Source organism: Paralichthys olivaceus, chromosome 16 (assembly GCF_024713975.1).
Source record: "Paralichthys olivaceus isolate ysfri-2021 chromosome 16, ASM2471397v2, whole genome shotgun sequence".
Taxonomy (NCBI): domain Eukaryota; kingdom Metazoa; phylum Chordata; class Actinopteri; order Pleuronectiformes; family Paralichthyidae; genus Paralichthys; species Paralichthys olivaceus.
The window spans coordinates 16,763,522-16,781,843 of NC_091108.1; the positions used below are offsets into that span (position 1 = coordinate 16,763,522).

The window sequence follows — 18,322 nt, forward strand, 5'->3', positions numbered from 1 at the left end:
TCTGCACTTGTGAGCCACGATTCTGCAGTTGTTGTTAGTGGCTGGGGACTATGATAATGTTTTATTAGCTTTTCTGCTTTATTTAATTTTTAAGTTGCTGTGAGGAGATGAATCAGAACTGACTCAAAACCATGAGCCCATGACTTGCCGGTAAATTATTACTGTTATCAGTGACTGCTGAAATGAAAAGTGCTTTTTCTGAACATAATGTGTGACACATTCACATTTAAAAACTTTTTTCAAATCTGTCATCATTCATAACATTAAAAGAACATGTTGGAAAATATGCTTATTTCCCGTGTGGTAGAGTTAAATGAGAAGTTCAATACTACTTTGAAAGTGAATAGGTCAAAAGCATGTATCTGATTAAATGTTAAATATTTGATTAAAGTAACCAAACAACCCATCTAACTTTAAACCTAGTGAAATAATCATAAATGTTCTCACCATGGCAGAATATAGTGTGTTAATGTAGGATTCCATAGCAGGATGCAGGTTGAGGTAATAAGTTCCCAGGATTTCATATTTTTGACATATATATATATTTTTTTTTTTTTGTCACATATGCCTGAAACATCAGTACAGCACTGAAAGTACTGCAAACAAATGGCTGTCTCAAAGTAAAAAGATGTTTGTCTGGGCTGGCAGCGTCAAAACCCCGACAGAGCAGGTTGTGCTCATGCTCTTCTGGATGAAGGGGCAGAGAGATAAGAGACAGGAGGAAAAAGCCAAAAGACAGCCATGGTTGAGAAGTGAACTGAAACATTCGTTTCATGTTCTACCTCTAGTGGCCGACATGTGGAGAGCCATATCTGATAGCTGTACCTGCATACTAGATCACTGAGTGAGGAGCAAGGGATATACAGCCTTTGTATTCAAAATATTAATCACAGCAGACCTAACAAGCACTGCCACTTTTATCATGCAGCCCTTCCTCGTGTGTGTTTGTTTGAGGGTGTGTGTGTTATATTTAATTCAATCCACAGCCTGATGAAAACAAGCATGTTTTTGTGGAAAGATTCATTGTAGCCTCTATTTTTTTTAGGAATTTCATGTTCAGCCAAGATGGAGCCTAGAGTCCAAAATAATGTTCGAGTTGGATACGAGATCTTCCTCAGAATGAGATCAGGCTATTTCCAGCAGAGGTCTTTGGTGAATTCAAATCAGATTTAATGAGACACATTGCTTAACCAGTAGGGGCACTGATGCAGTTTGTCCCAGGAATTCTAAGAGGGCAAACTAATCCACACAAGGTCTTGATCCTGATTTTTTCTAAGGTAATGGCCGATTGTGTTGATATCACTTCAACGTAGATCTCTGTTTCCATCTCTGCCCAATTCTCATATGGATGGATATAAATATTTCATTAACAGGCAAGCACTTCAGTGAAGCGGTGATCCCAAACCTTGGAGAAAACATTACACACGTTTCCCCTCCGACACACACACACACACACACACACACCCACTCTGGTCAATCATGCTTTTTGAGACAATCCAAGATCTTCCTAAGGTATTGCTGATATTAAGCCCCACTGGCTGCCTGGTGGTTCAATCTAAAATAGTACACTTATGGATATACAAGATATGCATAGTTATTATAGCTTTCCAAGAAATGTTTTCATATCTAAGAATAATTGATAGTATAACTTAAATATGCCAAACCCAAATAAAATGTTTATTTTATCTAATCAATTTGTAACTTTGTTAGTTGCATTTGAATCTATAGGGGGATTAGGAAATAGTTTCCTTATGTGAGGAAAAACTAAACTGTCTATTTGGTTAATGTGTTGTCAGCTTTGGAATGGCTGAAACCATTAGAAAATTTAGTTTCTAATAATGTGATTAACCAAATTGCAAAGTGCAAAAAATGGGAGATCATTGGGGCCACAGGGTCGTCCTCGTGAGTTAATCTGATTTATATTCTTCATTTACTTTACTTGCTGCCTCTGCGTTATAATATATGCTTGCTTTGCTTTATTCGAAGCTTTAAAGCATGTGTTAATCATTGGAACATAACCATTACAGACACAGTCGATAATGAATATTAATGCAAAAACATTTTCACTACATTAGTTATTTATTTACCAACTTGTAAAAAGGGAATGTGCTACTATATGCAGCATAAAGGCAAAGGTATAACAGCTGCTGCAAAAACTTCTGCATAGTTCAACTTGTAGTTTCCACAAGGAAGTTGATGTAAACATTTCTTTGCAGATTGACAGAATGTATTTACATAATGGAGCATCAGTGTAAACAGAGCTTGTTTTAAAGTTTTAAACAGTTTGGGTTTTGACTGGTGGAGACTACCCTGCATTTTCTTGGCGTGTTTGGGAAAGCTGCTCTGCAGGTGAATGACAGGTACAGTGCATGAAGCTATAAGTGAGCACAGTCAAGTTTGAACACAATCCATCAAAATACTGGGAAGACTTTCAAGAGAGCCTGCTTGGAAATAGACAGAATTGGACTTTTCTGTGTCTTCGTGAAAGTTTTTGTTTCACAGGCTCCTATTTTTTTTCATGATTTCCAGTTTATAAAAAGCGTATACACGCTTGTCACTGGATTCACTCAAAAATTTGCATCTGGTCTATTGAGTATTTCAGCTATTACACAGCTGCTGTGTAACACATCAGAAAAGACGACCAGAGTTGCTAAATGAAAATTTACAGAGCTTCCTGAATGGGATTTGATTTGTATGAATTTATAGCTTCATAAACAAGTTATTAACATAAATCCCTGGCAGAGGACTGCAGGTGACTGTTATCCTTGGTTAAGAGATGATAAAACTACTCTCACGTAACTCATCATTGAAGAAAATTGACTGCCTCTTAGTTTGATTTATAGTGTATAATTTGGATGTGTAGTGGTCCAAGTTAACTCAAAAATACTGCACCACTTTCTTCTTTGTACTTCCTTATCAAGTTCCTCCCTCAAGTAAAAACTCTTTGTACTAAACAATACATTTAGACTTAAGATTTAAGATGTTTTGTTCCTTTCTGAAACACTCTTCATCATAGAGAGAAAAAATAACAAAAGATAAACGTCCTCCAGTCCCACTGAGGCCGACAGTTGAAACTTTTTTTCCCTCCCTCAGTGTAATCTTTACCATCTCGCTCTGGTCTTTTAAGTGAAGCACAAAATGCTGTGTAGGGTTTTTAGAAAATAATTCCATTCAAACAGAAAGATTTCATGTGCCGTACAGAGATTTATATACAGTACTGTCTGCTGGAGACTAAATCTTATCAGCTTCCAAAGCTGCTCAAGTACAATACTTTGCTGTGAAGCATTGCTCACACACTTACTGTTAAGATGGTTTTTATTGTTGGAAAATCAACACAAAACTACATTCAAATTAATCTAAAGGTCTGTGTTCCACTCCAAAGTGTCATTGGGCAAGTGTGTGTGTATGTGTGTCGTGTAAAGAGAGTTCAGTGCTCAATAAGACAAGAAAAGCACTAAATAATTGCAGTCCATTTGCCATGTTGCTCTGTCATCAGAAGGTGTGTGCGCCGCCATTTCTCCGCCGTCTGTTCCGTGTAGCACTCACTTTCTACTCAAGCTGCCGCCGACACCGCGGCAGCCATCTGACCTTACAGGGACATTTTAGCCCACACACCATTGACCTCATAACAGCGAGAGAGGGAGAGAGACACCAAATGTCCTGTATGTCATTTTCAGTCTTCAATTCCTCCCAGCCCGTTACTATGGAAACTGTGAGTTGAGGCGAGTTGAAGACTAAAAATGCTGTACAGATACAAGTACCAGCTGGTGTGCGTTTGTCCCAGTAATGATCAGCAGGGGCCACGTCCAAGTGGGCGTCAGGACATGCACGGAAAAACCGAGGAGTTGTGGGTAAGTTTTCCCTGAATTGTCTTCTCATGACTGCATGGTGGTATTTACTGGGTCAGCTACTTCAGAACACTGCTAAATCATTACAGTTGCCCCATAGAGTCTGGTGCCTACACAAAAACATTGAGTGAACATTGATAAGGAATATAAATGTTTCTAAATAATCTACTTCGAAGTTTGCTTGTTAAATCAATATTTCTCTCGCTTCTCTTTGTCTTCATCCACTCCTCTATCAGAATGAAGGCTGGAGCTGCGTGCTAGAGAGGCCTGTATACTGTACCCACAGTTTCAAATTAAAAGTACCTTGCAGAGTCTTGTAATTGTGATATTGCAGCAACCTCAGTAATGTCAGACATTGCAGTGGGTCACCAATCTCTGGAGACCTGACTAGCTTCTTGTTTTTTGATAATTTGCTGCTCCATGCTAAGCTAAGACAAGTATTTAACCTTTCAGCTAACTCAAGAAAAGAAAGTGAATGAGCATTAATTTTCAAAATGTCAAACATTCACATTACCGTGATCACACGTAATCACAATTGCAAACATTACAAAAACTGAAGGTCAAATTACAGAATGCACAGGTCAGCAGTAATAGTTATTGCTGGACATGAGCCTGTACAAGGCAGCAAAAGCTAACCAGTTCTTCAAAAGATCTAATCATCTGTTAATAAGCTGCTGAAGCATACTTCCAAACGACTCCACAATTACTTACTGTCAAGAGGAACAGACTTAAATAATGAAACCACGTCAAACAAACTGACAAGTCGTATCATTTCACCATCTTCTCATGTTACTGCTGTGAACTGATTCATCAGTACTGACAGCTTGACGTGCCCTGTGATTTTCTGAGTGATTTACCCCATCACTCCTTTAATAAATGGCCTCATTTCACTCCGGTTCATCCCAAGATGTTTACTACAGTGTCTATAACAAAAGGTCCTCAAAGCACAGCTGGGGTCATGTGGTCTGTATTCAGCAAGGATCAGATATTGATTAATACTTAAATGAGCATGTGCTGGTTGATAATTTTTAAATTGATAAACCATGGTACACAAAGCGCTGATCAACTAATGCAATGTCTTAAAGCACACCAGTAAAGATCCTGTATGGACCAGGCATAGTGTACGTTTATATTGTGATTGGTCATATTTGTTGTGCCAAAGAATGAACCCTACCCATTATCTTTCATCTGACCACATGTGAGAATAAACAGATACATTATAAAGATGTTGAACATTTCAAAATGAGATGAAATAGGGAAAAGCAATGTCTTGCATACCAACATGACGAAAATGTGTTACTGCAGTTTATAAACTAGATTCCAGAACTTCAATCACAGTTTGACCTAAATGGCAGTATGACATGATTTTAGGAGCCTTTAGGCTGACTTACCTTAAAGTTGTTAAATTATCTTTAATGATCATCTGAATAATTGGAAAATCCAAATAGCACCATACTTTAATTTACCCCTTTGGCAGAACACACAATGCTGTGCATGCACTATTGTCTGTATTGTTACACTGCTTGGTCTACTTGTAGTGACTGAGAAGAGATGCAGACAATTTTATTGAACTGAAAGAAACATTGAGTTGAAAGAGTGGACTTCACTTGAGACAACTGGCTTATCTGTAATTTGGAGGCTGGACAGCATTTCGAAGTATTCCCCATTCCCCATTTGCTTGATGAAAAAAGAAGATGTCTGCTGCAGGGCAGAAGTGGACCACAGCTCTGCTCTGCTCACACTTAAATATAATTAATATTTTCCTTATTAGTGATGTATTAGTTCACCAACTGCGGCCCATCCACTATTGTGCTCAACCCAACAGATTGACTCGTGCCTGCAGTCACCACTGGTCAGCTACAAGCCATGCCTACTTAGGGATTAAGGCTCCAATGAAATGAAAATATTTAAAATAATATATTATTATAATAAATATATTTATAGTTTAAAAATGTATATGTACAGCAAAGTAAGCACCTGTAAGGTTTGCTAGGAGTTGGTGAAAGTTTTAGTTAAAGACTATATATAAAGATGGACAAAATGACAGCTCAAAACTAAAGACAAAACATCTCGACCTCTCGCAACCTGATGGGTGGTAAAGGTAATAAATCCTGCCTCCTCTATATTATTAGATAGGACATGGACCAAACCTCAAAATCCAAAAGAGGATTTATGTCATTGTAGGTAGATCGTATCAGTCTAATATTTGTTTAAATGCAAATTAAGTAAAGTGTTTGTAAATTAGTTATAAAAATGGGGTTAAAACAAGTCATGATTGACAGCTGAGGTTGATACAGGATTGGTCATGTGTGTGTGTTGACAGTACCTCGCTACTGTGGCTCCATCCCCCGATCACTACTCCACAGACTTCAGCTCGGCGTGAGTATCCAGGATATTTGAGCTTAATCTCTGGATAGTAAAAAAAATAAATAAACACACGTCCATCTTTACAGACAGTCTTAGATTTCAACACCCTAAAAAACATTGCATCATATTTGCGAGGCCCTGCATGCCAACCACGGCTGAGGGGATACATGTACAGGTGTTATGCAGAGATTTATAATGGAACAATTTGTGTCTCACTTTAGTGCATTCAAATTACTTTGGTTCAGTTCATTTAGTAATTTGCACTGTGAAAGCTTACAATACATTTTGAAAATTATACATCGAACCCCTTTCTTCTGGGAGACATCGCAGGGAGATACTACTGCAGCTGCATGTAAGCAAGGTTATGATTGGGAACAGAATCATCTTACTCCACAGGCCAGAGTCTTCAATACAAACATGGATCGATAGTGTGGAAGGCAAGTCTGTTAGAAAGCATTATGACAATGGCTCTTGGAAATGAGCTGTAGCAGGAAATCTGAGCTGTGGGACTGTGTGAGGAAATGATTGGTACACATACTATAAATGCAGCGCAGTCTTTTCTGAGAAAGTACCATTAGTTTTCATGAGGAAATCAGATGATTGTCATTCTGATCATGGTCCTTTTTTTCCGAGGACAGCTCTCAGATCTACAACTTTTTCTAAAATTATGTTTATGGACTGCATGAATACTTCACAACACCAGGGAGTTTACTTAATCAAAGGAAGAGAGAAAATTGTCAAATGAAGTGGTGGGTAATCTGCTGATGTCCATAAAAGAAGCTCAGGTCTTCCGGACGCTGGCTCATCTCATTTAGATCACTTAGACTGCATTTAGTGTAATTTACTCAAGTGACTGCGATTGACCTCCTCTGAGGCTGGGGTGAGAACACTGCAACATTTTCATTATTACTGTCACTCAGCTAAAATGAGCAGAACTATTGTGCTTAGTTTTTGCAATCACTGCAGTTGTTTGGATATTGTATAATAAAAAATTGCGGACCCACAATTTGGGGTTTATATTGGACTTCTTTGCTCTTGCTAAGCGGACATGGGTGAACTGCTAATGAAAGCCTTTCTGTACAGTCCAGTAGAAGCAGATATCCCTGCTTCAGAAAACAAAATAAATAAAGGCCTTTAAAGTTGGAGATGACACCTAACATTTGACCCTCTTTTGTCATACTCTACCCATACGGCATCAGCTCAGATCATAGAAACATCAGCCAAACCTGATGTGACCTGCGTGAGATGACCCTTCGAGTCAATTTCAACCTTCCCTCTCACCGCATCTCTCTCCTTTCATCCCCCTGTCATCCTTTATCCATTTATCTGTCATCATCTTCACCTTTGCCTTGACCTTAGCCTTTATGCCTGTGTCTTAACTAACTTTATCCTCTACTACTTGTCTGTTGTCTCCATCTCCCCATCTTCCACCTTTCCAGTGCTCTTCAGTGTGTTTGGACAGCTGCGGGGAGGAGGAGAGCGTTGCATCAGCACCACAGAGAGGTGTTGAACGCGCCCTTTCGTTACATTTCATTTTTAGCCTTCACTCATAGATGACCTATAGGTTACAGGCAGACAGAGAGGAGACAGATATACTGTTCGTAGATACATTGTGAAGAGAATTTTAAGTTATGTCCAGAGGCATTTCTTGCTCTCTGCAGGCTTTTGACGGGCTGTTGAGGTTCAATGTCTAGTCAAGCTACGGAATTCTAACGAGATGAGTTTGTGATGCGTTTCAAAATTCATTTTCAAGAATTCAACTGAAAAGCACTTAGGTCCATATTTTAAGGACAAAGTTAGCAATACACGGTTTCTTTGACACTCCCATGGGAGGAATAAAGTCAAGAAGCTGCTGGTTAATCTATTAATGTTTTACGACTCCTCAGCCTGTCAATGATCTCTGTCACAAGCTCTGTGATTCATGACCAAAGAATGAAATCTTTGAAGCCAGGTTGCATTCAACACATTCTTCTTTCAAAACAAAACAGAAGACAAACAGGGCAGTGTCGTCTTTTGATATTACTCAAAAAGGAGTGAATTGAAGTATTTATTGGGGTTCTATTTTCAGCTGTGGATTTCATATTGTAGCAATATTTTGTGAGGAAACATATCAACCAATACAACGATTTGGTTCCTTTAAGTCTCTTTTTATTCTGTTTCTGACATGGTGCTCTGTGGCATGGAGGAATAAGATATATTAGGCTTGGCTACAGAAACAATAGTTGTAAGTGGGATCATTTCATTGTTGGTTTTTGTGTGTTGTCATATGGTTTATCGACAGCAAGAAAAAATGGTCCTTGTCCAAACTCTAATTTTAGTCATGTTTTTCAGCAACATCACATCAGTTACATTTTTCAGAGCACCTTCCTCTTTGTATAAATTTCAACTAATTCATGGCTTCTAATCAATCTACATTTGTATCAGCAATTTTTGTCCTGTTTTCTCTTTCTGTGTCTCAATATAATATTGTTGTATAGTTGGAATGCTTGGATTGCTTATTTAACTTTTGTGGTATCCCCGCTTAACTCAGATGCTGTGAAAGGCATCATATTTTGCACCTTGTGAGAAAATGTAGTAGACTATAAGTATACATAACACTCTGAAAGTATACTAAGTATACTACGTTTACTCAAGCGGTGCATCATCAGAGTGCATATTAACAGGAGCCCCAGAAGAAGAAGAAAATATTCTAAATTGTGGTCTAGTGGCTAACTGTGGTGTGAACATGTCTTGGATATGGATGGAATTGCCTGGAATTTAAAGCCAAATGCCCTGAATACATTGTTATGCTTTCAACCTGTTGCTGGGGTTGTCAATTATTCAGAATCTTCCTATCTGTCCATCAGCGGCTGTGGCTCTCTGTTATGCAGAAAGTTGGTATAAAACAGGGAGATCTGCATGAAATCAGGATTCTGGGAATTCTTATTCCCACATTGAATTGAGGTGTCCATTCACTATTTATTACACCCTGATGGATGGTGTATGTATTTCAATGCCTTTACTCTGCATCTTGGCGACAGCCTGTCTTTTCTAACCACAAAATATTTTTGATGTGTTCCGATTCTTGGTGCTGGTGTAGACCTGTAATGGATAACATGCAACACAATATATCACTACAAAAGGGCTACATTTATACCTGGTGTATTTTTGCCCATGTAGTAGTTTTATGGGCATTTAAATCACAATTGCATTTACAATGTTATCACAATGCATCCCTGAACACTTTTCAAACACATGAGGTTTGGCAGAACCTGACCTTCATTTACAATTGTTGCATTCCCAAGAAAAGGAGTTCACCACTTCCCACACACCTTTTTCAGACCATGTTTTAGGGGAACACAACAGTTATAAATGAAACCTTTGCTCAAAGTTAAATCACTGCGAGAATAAAGCCATTAGAGTTTCTACTAAAACTACCCTTTCTGGATGTTAACTATTACAAGGACTTCAGAACAAATGTTACCATTGCTATGCACCTAACTTGTTCTCCAAAGGGCACCAGGACTTCATTAAGGTGCACGCCCTCTACATTTTGTTAAATTCTAGAAGTGTAAATTCATTATCCTTAATTGCTTCGCAAATGCATCATTTTGCGCTGCAGGCTTTGAAATTACAATTTAGTTTGTATTGCTTTCAGTAATAATTCAGTAGTAATTCAATATGCAATGCATGATGTTGTCCCTTTGACTACATTCAAATGACAAAAATAGAGTTGTTGAATTGCTTACAAAATGCATCTTTAAAGACTCAAAGTTCAACGAGTGATTTTAATGCTAGCAGACTAAAACTAAAATCAGATTTAGATGATAATGTTTTTAACTTAATTAGAAAAAAAAAAAAAAAAGGTAATTATTGCTCTTCATGAAGTTCCTAAGAAAGTTAATTAAATGTAGCCAGACACACAGTCGTTACACAGCAGCTGTCATTATGCTTAAAATATGCCAAGGTGAACCAGGGTACAAAGTTAAATCCTAGTTCTTTGATCACAGGTGGAACCTTGCAGCTGACAAGAATTATGATTCTGGACTGTAAAGCTGGGCATACACTATATGATTTTAAAAACTGACTGTAAATCATCTGTGAACCCAAAGCTCACACTGTCTGAACCACAACCTGACTGCTCACACTGTACATGGAAAATTCCCGAGACATTTCATCTCTCAGTTCTGTTAGCTTTCACTGTGTCTGCCACTTTGCACAGACGCAGTCAGGAAAAAAAAGGTAGGTAAGGACTGTGACAAGGCAAAAATATAAATGGTGGTTAAGGACTGACAAATAAAAAGCTTAGAGAAAATCATAAAGTTAATAGAAGGTCAAATGTTGATTGCATTAAATCCTGCATTAAATCAGTTGTGCCACACGTCTTTCCCTAACCACAACCTTCACTCTCTTATTTTCTGCCTGGCTGCATAAAGGGCATCCCATCTACCGAGTTGGCACTGAAGTTTTGCAATAAGACGTAAATCATGAGGTGCAGAATAGGGAATAAGGCTCTGGGTGTCACCACTTTCCTTTCCTTCTTTTCCATTTTTCCTTTTCCACTGGCTGCAAAAGTTGGCTTCTAGCTGCAGTCACATTGAGTACCAGGACATTGCTGATAATAGTTTACAAGTAATGCAGTCAATTAACTTAAAGGACACGTACAGAAAGACATTGAGATTTACCGGGGCATTTGAGGGGCCACAGTGCTCACTGTGCTTTATCAAGGCAAGGTTGTGGCTGACCACATTTCTCTCACAGAAACCCTCTAGCAAGGAAGAAAGTGCTGACACAAACAAGTTGTAAAAAGGTGAAAGGCCAAATGTGAAATTGGTAAGAAATCAGCTATTCAGAGGAGCAGGTCATTGGGTTTAAATGTTATTGTATTGATGAGAGGGCGATTTAGTGCTTATGTTACAAATCACAACCCTATGTTCACTAGTCAATCAGGTTTCATACCAGTGATGAAGGCAAGGCAAGATATTCCCACATAAATTGCAGTCTGAGATGTCTTGTGGTCTGGCAGGACCATCCTCAGCTGAGTTTAGGAGCTAGAATCATGGCGCTACACAGAGTGTAGATCAGCTTTTTGGACAATTTATTGGTTTAACCCTGCCCATCAATGACGAGAGAGCATTGAGGGGGGAAAACTTGAATATATTGAGATGTAACTAAACCAAATACCACCAACATTAAGATTCAGTAATGTTCACAAGAGATTGAGAATGCAAGATACTGAACCCCAGTCTGCCCCTGATGATGTAGTATTGTTGTGTCCGAGAACAAAAGTGTTGTATGAATGTGTGTGTGTCTGTGCCAATTGTTGTGTAAAGCCCTCTGATCATTAACAAGAGAAAAGCTATATAGAAAGGCAATTCATTTAACATTTTACAAATAATGTTCAACAAAAACATTAAGACACAATAACCCCTGTGACCGAATGGTGCTGTGTGAAGCAGAGGCGGGCAGGAGAAGAGATCTGTCAGGTAAATTCATTTGGCATTGGAAAATGCAAGACCCAACTCTGACCACCATTACTTCTCTTGGCTTGTTTTTACAGTTTTATTCTTTGTGGTCTTCTGACTATTTCTGTAGTATACAGCACATTTCTGACCATGTTTCTTTGTGTTGCTTGCTTGCCCCAGTTTTACAGATGTTTCCAAGCCCTGCTGCGATGTGAGAGTCCTCGACGCAGCTCCAGCTTTAAGAGCTCCTCCAAGGTTGCCACCAAGGCCATGAGGGGTGTAGCAGTCAATGGTCCCCGTCGCACCAACGAGTTATTATTTATGGTAGCATCCCTTGGACAGCCAGCTGCCACACTGCCCCAACTGGGCCCTTCCTTTGAACTCACAAACGATATCACTAAAGCCCCTTCTTCAGACATCAAGCCTGCCGTAGTATCACTAGTGGCCCACTTCGATGGCTGATGATTGGGGACTTTTCATAGTTATAGCCAACATCGTCAGCCAGGAAGTCATCGATAATGAGAGGGGTGTAGTACCCGAGACTTAGAAAGCAGAAACCTGTCAGTCCAAGTGGATTTAACACAGCTGTTGCATCAGCTCTGCCCCAGCTAGTAGAGATGAAGGACCATTAACAAAGGGTAATCTCCGACTCTGGACAATATGAGCAGAAATCACAGGCAGTAAACCTACAGAGAATGAAGGTGTGTTTCTGTGCAGACAAAAAGTGCACATGTCTCACAACGCAGAGGAAGTGAAGGATGTTCTTGCCTCAATTTTGGGGAAAAGCTCTGCCGGACTGCCATTTTGTGCAATATCTATTTTTCAGGAAGGTATTCCATCATATGAAAGTCATAAAAGGAATGTGTTCACAGTGCAGGACAAAGGGATAAGAGGCATGGATTTTTTGACTTGACTGTGTTTACAAAGTGAGAGGGAAGAACAAAAGATGTCTATTACAATGCATTTTTTAAACTCTTTTCTAGAGTAGACATGATAAAGAAATACATGAAAATAAATACAGCAGGCGGAGTGATGACAATGTACTAGTACATATTTAAACCATCAATTAAATACACATTTATCCCTGAAAGTTAATTTGATTCATCACTTTGAAATGCATAAGGAGATTTGAATTAAGTGGATTAATAAAGTACTTTGTTGTATATGTAGCATTGCTAGCAGAAATCACACATTTTTTTCCAGGGATAGCGACTTTAAGGTCAAAGAAATAGGTGCATGTTGGCAAGTTGCTTCTTTCAATAAAGACTGTGCATGTGCACTGTTGCAATTGATATGCAAATGAGGTCTGAGATATGCAATATCTGGTAATGTTCCGTGGTCAGCACAGAGACATATAGGCTACTTGGTGTCGGTAAAAATCCTGAAAGTTTCTTGATGGTTTTCAAATTGACATTTTCACATGACTGCTCCCCTCCAAAAAACCTGGTGGCTGGTTACAGTATAGGTCCTATATTGCGACTCCATGTTAGTGGTTGGGACATTGACCACAATAATAGGTCAAAGTACAGCTACAAACAAATCATTTTAGGTAGTTATCACAGTGACGTATGTTCAAGAGCTCATTTCATTACATTTGGTGCTAGTTGTATAGTTACTTGATGCTATAAATACACTTTGAAACAAAATGATACACAACTGATACTAACTCACATGTGTATCGGTGGGACTTTGCCACAGCTCCATCGCCCGCTCACTACGTCACAGATTCTGGTTTCAAATGCCCAAACACGCAGTGTTTTTGTATACCCATATGGAGTCTATGTAGACTGCATGCTGAAGTGGGTCCTATCCAAAGTGCAGGTCATCCTTAAAAAGGATTGAGGTCACAGGCCCTTTAATGTGAAGGGGTGATTTTCAAACATCCTAGAAATTAGCAGTGCTTTCCTCATGGGTACAGAGTCAGCAGTGCATTGTTAAAGATTTCTGCCTCTACACGTAATATTTAAAGTGATTTACTTTTACAAAAGTCGCAATGTTTTTTAACATTCTCTAAAATAACTGGCGCCCACAACAAAAAAAAAATTCTCCCCAGGACGCAACAAAATACTTTATCAGAGGCAACAAACCCTGACCATTCTGTATATATGTTCTTTGCAAAGTGCTTATTTTCATCTCGTTCAATTTTTTGGAAACTGATTTTACACTTTTCCTTTTGCAAAACAAAGATAACTGGAGTTTCTGACAGCAGTGCATCAGTGCATCAGTGCTATGTTGTAAGTGAATGTCTGGTGTGGTACTTTTCTCTACTGCATACGATCACTTTAATTCATTTTTAGCTCACAGACTGTTTGAGGCTGTGAAGTTCTTGTATAGATTAATAAAAACATGTTGATACCAAAGCTAAAGAAATTGTCATATATTTTGAAAGTGCTGTTCAATAAAGTTTTTTTGTCTAAATCTGCGATGTGCAATGTTTTGTGTTGGGGGTAGCATATTTTAACCACTCCAAAACTAAAAATACAAAAGAGAGAGTTGATGAATAGTTTAATTATTATTTGTTTGCTCTAATGGGATCTGAAAACATGATGTATAGCTAAATAGTTTATAATCTACACATCTAACCTACATCCAAGATTAGGTAGCTTTTAACACTCTTTATTTTGTGTTACAGCTGTTACTGGTGACAAGGAAACAGCACATCCACTATGAGTTTTTCCTTATATTCCTCAACTTAAACAGAATAAAACATGCATCAAAATCAAAGAGGTGGTTTCATACTTTTCTCCCCATACATGTAATTCCAGGTTCATCTGTACACTCTGATACAGGAATATTGCTTTTTCTAGATTCTCCTGGTGGGGATATTGCCTGAAAGACGCAGCTTCAGCTTCAGACTTTTAAACAGGCAATAAGTGCAATAAGAATAGGAGTGTGCTCACTTTGAACATCTTTGATCACAAGATCACCATCTATCTGCACAGCCATAGAAGGTATAATTTTTTTTTTTATTTTGTATTAATTTGAGCATAACTCATTGGCCAGAAATCAGAGAAAACGCACAATCTTAATGATAAAATCAGCTGATATTGTCTTTTTCTCTGTCTTTTTTTAACTTTCTATAGATGTAGTAATAATATAATCATAATAATTGTTTCATTCAAATCTGATATTGTGACTGCCCTATTTGAGAACCTTTTTTTCTCTTTTTAACAGTGAGTCAGCTGAATCATTAGAAAGTCAGAAGTAGATGAGGTTTAAAACCAACTCACACAAGATAAGATTGGCTTTATTTGCCACCCACCTACGGATGATAAAATCTGGTCAAATCATTTCAACCAGCTCATCTGAAATTACTGACTGATTCCAAACTAACAGAGAAATGTATCTGTCACCAGTGGAACTGTAAACAGCATGATGTGCTGTGTGAGAAATGAGATCGACAAACTTGACAGGCAGAGAAAATACTTGGCAGGATAGATGGAGAAGGTTTACAAAATGTAAACAGTTAACATACCTGTCACCAAGACAAAGAAACTTGATGTAAAGTTGGCCTTTGGTGAATCTAGCAAGTTGTAAATGAAGTTACACACAATAATGTAATAAGCATTGATTTTCTAAGGGAATATCAAATTTCAGGTTACGTCTAATCTGGTCACAAGATTTTCTCTCCCACATTTAACGTTCACACAGAATCAAAGCAGGAGTCTTATGACTATCTAATTGCCAAAACTGTCCAACATAATTTTGCCAAGTTTATAGGGTCAGGGAGTTTCTATCTTAAAGTCTCATCAAACTCTTGACATCAAGTTAACCAATAAAAGACTGGGCAGATACACTTTTGGCCTTATTACATTATTGTTACCATTATATTATGAGCACTGAATATTACACTCTGAACCATGAGAGGGGTTGCTATAGTATAAAGTAACCTTTGTTGTAGTTGATATCACCCAAATGATTTGAAAGAGCTGGACAGACTACCCCCAAGTCTGTTTAGACTGAACTGAATTTGTTAGTGGGACTTCAGGTTGAACAAATCTTTTTTCAGTGCTGATTTTAATCTTTTTCAGGCTTCAGTGCACCTTCAGGGATGTTCTGCTAATTGTTTTTTGTAATGCTTGGTCCTTACTCTCCACTGTTTACAATAAAGCCTCTGGTGAGCGGAAATAAGAGCCGCCCCAATAATCAACTCCTTTAACCAAGGGGCTCAGGGCATAATGTCTGATTAACCATTTCAATGGCCACAAGACTGGGTCAGAGCCGGAGTGAGTAGAAATCCAAATAATCTTTTGCTACAAAGCCTTTCAACTTTTGTCAAAAATAAGAGCCAGTCAGTCGTCTTGATAAACATTTGCCCACTATGGGCCAGCTTTAACACAGATTTCCCTTTTCTGTCATACTTTCAACACGACTCTAGGTTCCTCTGAGTGCATGGAGTCTTGCTTTGAGATATCCTTCAGCTTCGTAGAAGCCAAAACGCTTAACTCCACAAGTTTTAATGATTGACTAAATCTGAAGGGTTGATATTACAATTACTTTAGGGTTAGGCATTTAATTAAAGGTCCAGTGTGTAATGTATTGGCAGGAAGTGAAGGGTGAGGGGTATTCAGCTGCAACATGCAACTTCCCCAAAAGATGTCACAAAATTCTACACACTGAACCTTTAAAATTGTTGAGGTTGGGAATGTTCATTGTCAGTGAGTGGCCTTGTAGGTGAGTGTCTGTTCGTCCGTCTTTAGTGAGCAACTTTTTACTCAGTAAATTAGAAACCACACAGAATGAAATGCTGATCTGTGTCCAAACAAACAATTTATGCTTTTCTAATATAGTGCTTATTCATTTACTTTCAGAAGTTTATTTTATTTTCCTGTATAGGCATGCCATTTTAATTGTTGTGAAGCCATCTGAGCCATCATTAGCATGATTTTGAACTGATCATGTACTCAGTTATTTTCTGTTGCTCCAGGACTTAATCAAGTTAAAAATGCACCAATCTGCCACAACATAAAACCAGTTACTGGCTATAATAGGGTGGCTGATTGATGTATTCCAATTCCCACTTATATTATAGTGAGTGATTGCATATGTGCTTTTACCCCAAACAAATCAACCACTGGTTTAATCTCTAAATTACAACTGCATAAAAACAGAGATGCTCATCAACGGAGTTCATTGTGAGTCTGCAGGTATGCTACAGGCCTGAGTTACTATACTAGGAACATTAACTCACTTTCACAGCTTAGTGTTGCTTCAAGATTCACAGTCAAGATCTATTAGCTCAACATGTTTTAGCAGCTATGAACCCGCTCTCCATCTTTCCTTATATCAACTAAGGTAGTAGACAAGTGCACTATCTTTAAATTTACATTGTTAACAGAATAATATACACATCACAAAGTCCTATTGCAATTTGTAAGTTATATTTGCATCATCGAGATGTTAAATAGCAGCCTTAACCATCACACTACAAGATAAAGTGAACCAGCTTTCTTTAGTGATTCTTTTTATTACTACTACTCAAACTAATGTTCTACTCCACCATCTTCTGTAATCTGTTATCATAGTAAATCAGGTTATAATCTGTTTGTGTCTTCTGAAACAGATGAGAGGCTTCGCTGCAGGACAAAATTATAGAGAAAGAAACATTTGGCAAAATATACAACACCTGGTAACATTTCTTTCACCATCATACAATGCTTTTGCTGAAGTTATATCCACATGCATCAACAAAGTGGACACAAAATGAATTCTCTCCAGGCGGTGAATTGCTAAAAACATCTGTTGCTCTTAAAGTGATGGTCCTGCAGCAAAGGTGTTGTAGTGTTTGTCTCTGACTCCTGCCAAACAAGTCAGACCAAAGCAATTGTAATATCTGGCAGGCTGCCCTGTGACCAGTGGGGTAGCCAGAACTCTGATGATAAAACACATTGTAAATGAGTGCAGACAGCACAGGGGATTTCACAGTTAATTGATTAATACAGTCTACTGGCACCTGGAACTGTCCACCATCATTTTCTCATGGGCTCTTCAATTTGGAGCACTTACCTCATTGTACCTCTTACTAGTAGCAATAAAACGTTCGTACATTTAATTTTACTTTTTTTTTCAAGCATGGTGTGGAAATTCTCCCACCAGGTAGACCCGTGACAACACAGGTTTACTAATTAAAATGGACACTGGACATCTGTTGTCTCAGTATCTGTAGAGGGAACATTTTATAATCACAATAGATTATCTAGAATTTTCAAGAGGTGAGAAACTTGCAAATGAAATGAATCATGGATTGGAGCCCATATTAATATTCTATTCTCCAACTTCACTGAAACTCCAATGAAAAGATGCAGAAGCTAAAGTCCACAGTATTTCTAAATTCACCATTATTCTACTACAAAAATCCATGTTTAAGTTGACCTATGTGTGAGCAAGAGTGTTCCACTGAGTGAGAGTGGAAGATGGTATTAAAACATTTCAAAAAATAATCATCTCACACCTCCTTTTCCAAAGTTTCTCTTTAGTCGAGTGGCACTCTGGACCTCTGCAGTTCTCTCTAAAATGTTATGCAATTATTTTTTTTTCCCAGGCTAGTCAATTTTTAGCCAGCCTATCTTTTCCCTTTTACCCTCCAGTTGCAAGGTTTTAATTGCCAATGTCCATTTAGTGACAGGGGTTTGGTGAACTGATTTTGTAGAGCATATCAATGAA

General features: G+C 38.2%; 1 protein-coding gene and 1 long non-coding RNA gene across 2 annotated transcripts in view; one reads left to right on the forward strand and one right to left on the reverse strand.

Annotated features, from left to right (window-relative positions):
• LOC109638486 (vertebrate ancient opsin-like) overlaps positions 1 to 14,079 on the forward strand; it is a 50,661-nt gene extending 36,582 nt beyond the window's left edge. Inside the window, exon 4 of the mRNA XM_069511730.1 lies at positions 11,840 to 14,079. Within this exon, the coding sequence (XP_069367831.1) occupies positions 11,840 to 12,121 (282 nt within the window). The 3' untranslated portion in view covers positions 12,122 to 14,079. The remainder of the gene's footprint in view (positions 1 to 11,839) is intronic.
• Positions 1 to 18,322, reverse strand: part of LOC138405163 (uncharacterized) — a 97,818-nt gene that overhangs the window by 54,526 nt on the left and 24,970 nt on the right. Inside the window, exon 2 of the long non-coding RNA XR_011238845.1 lies at positions 6,175 to 6,257. This is a non-coding gene — a long non-coding RNA (uncharacterized lncRNA). The remainder of the gene's footprint in view (positions 1 to 6,174; positions 6,258 to 18,322) is intronic.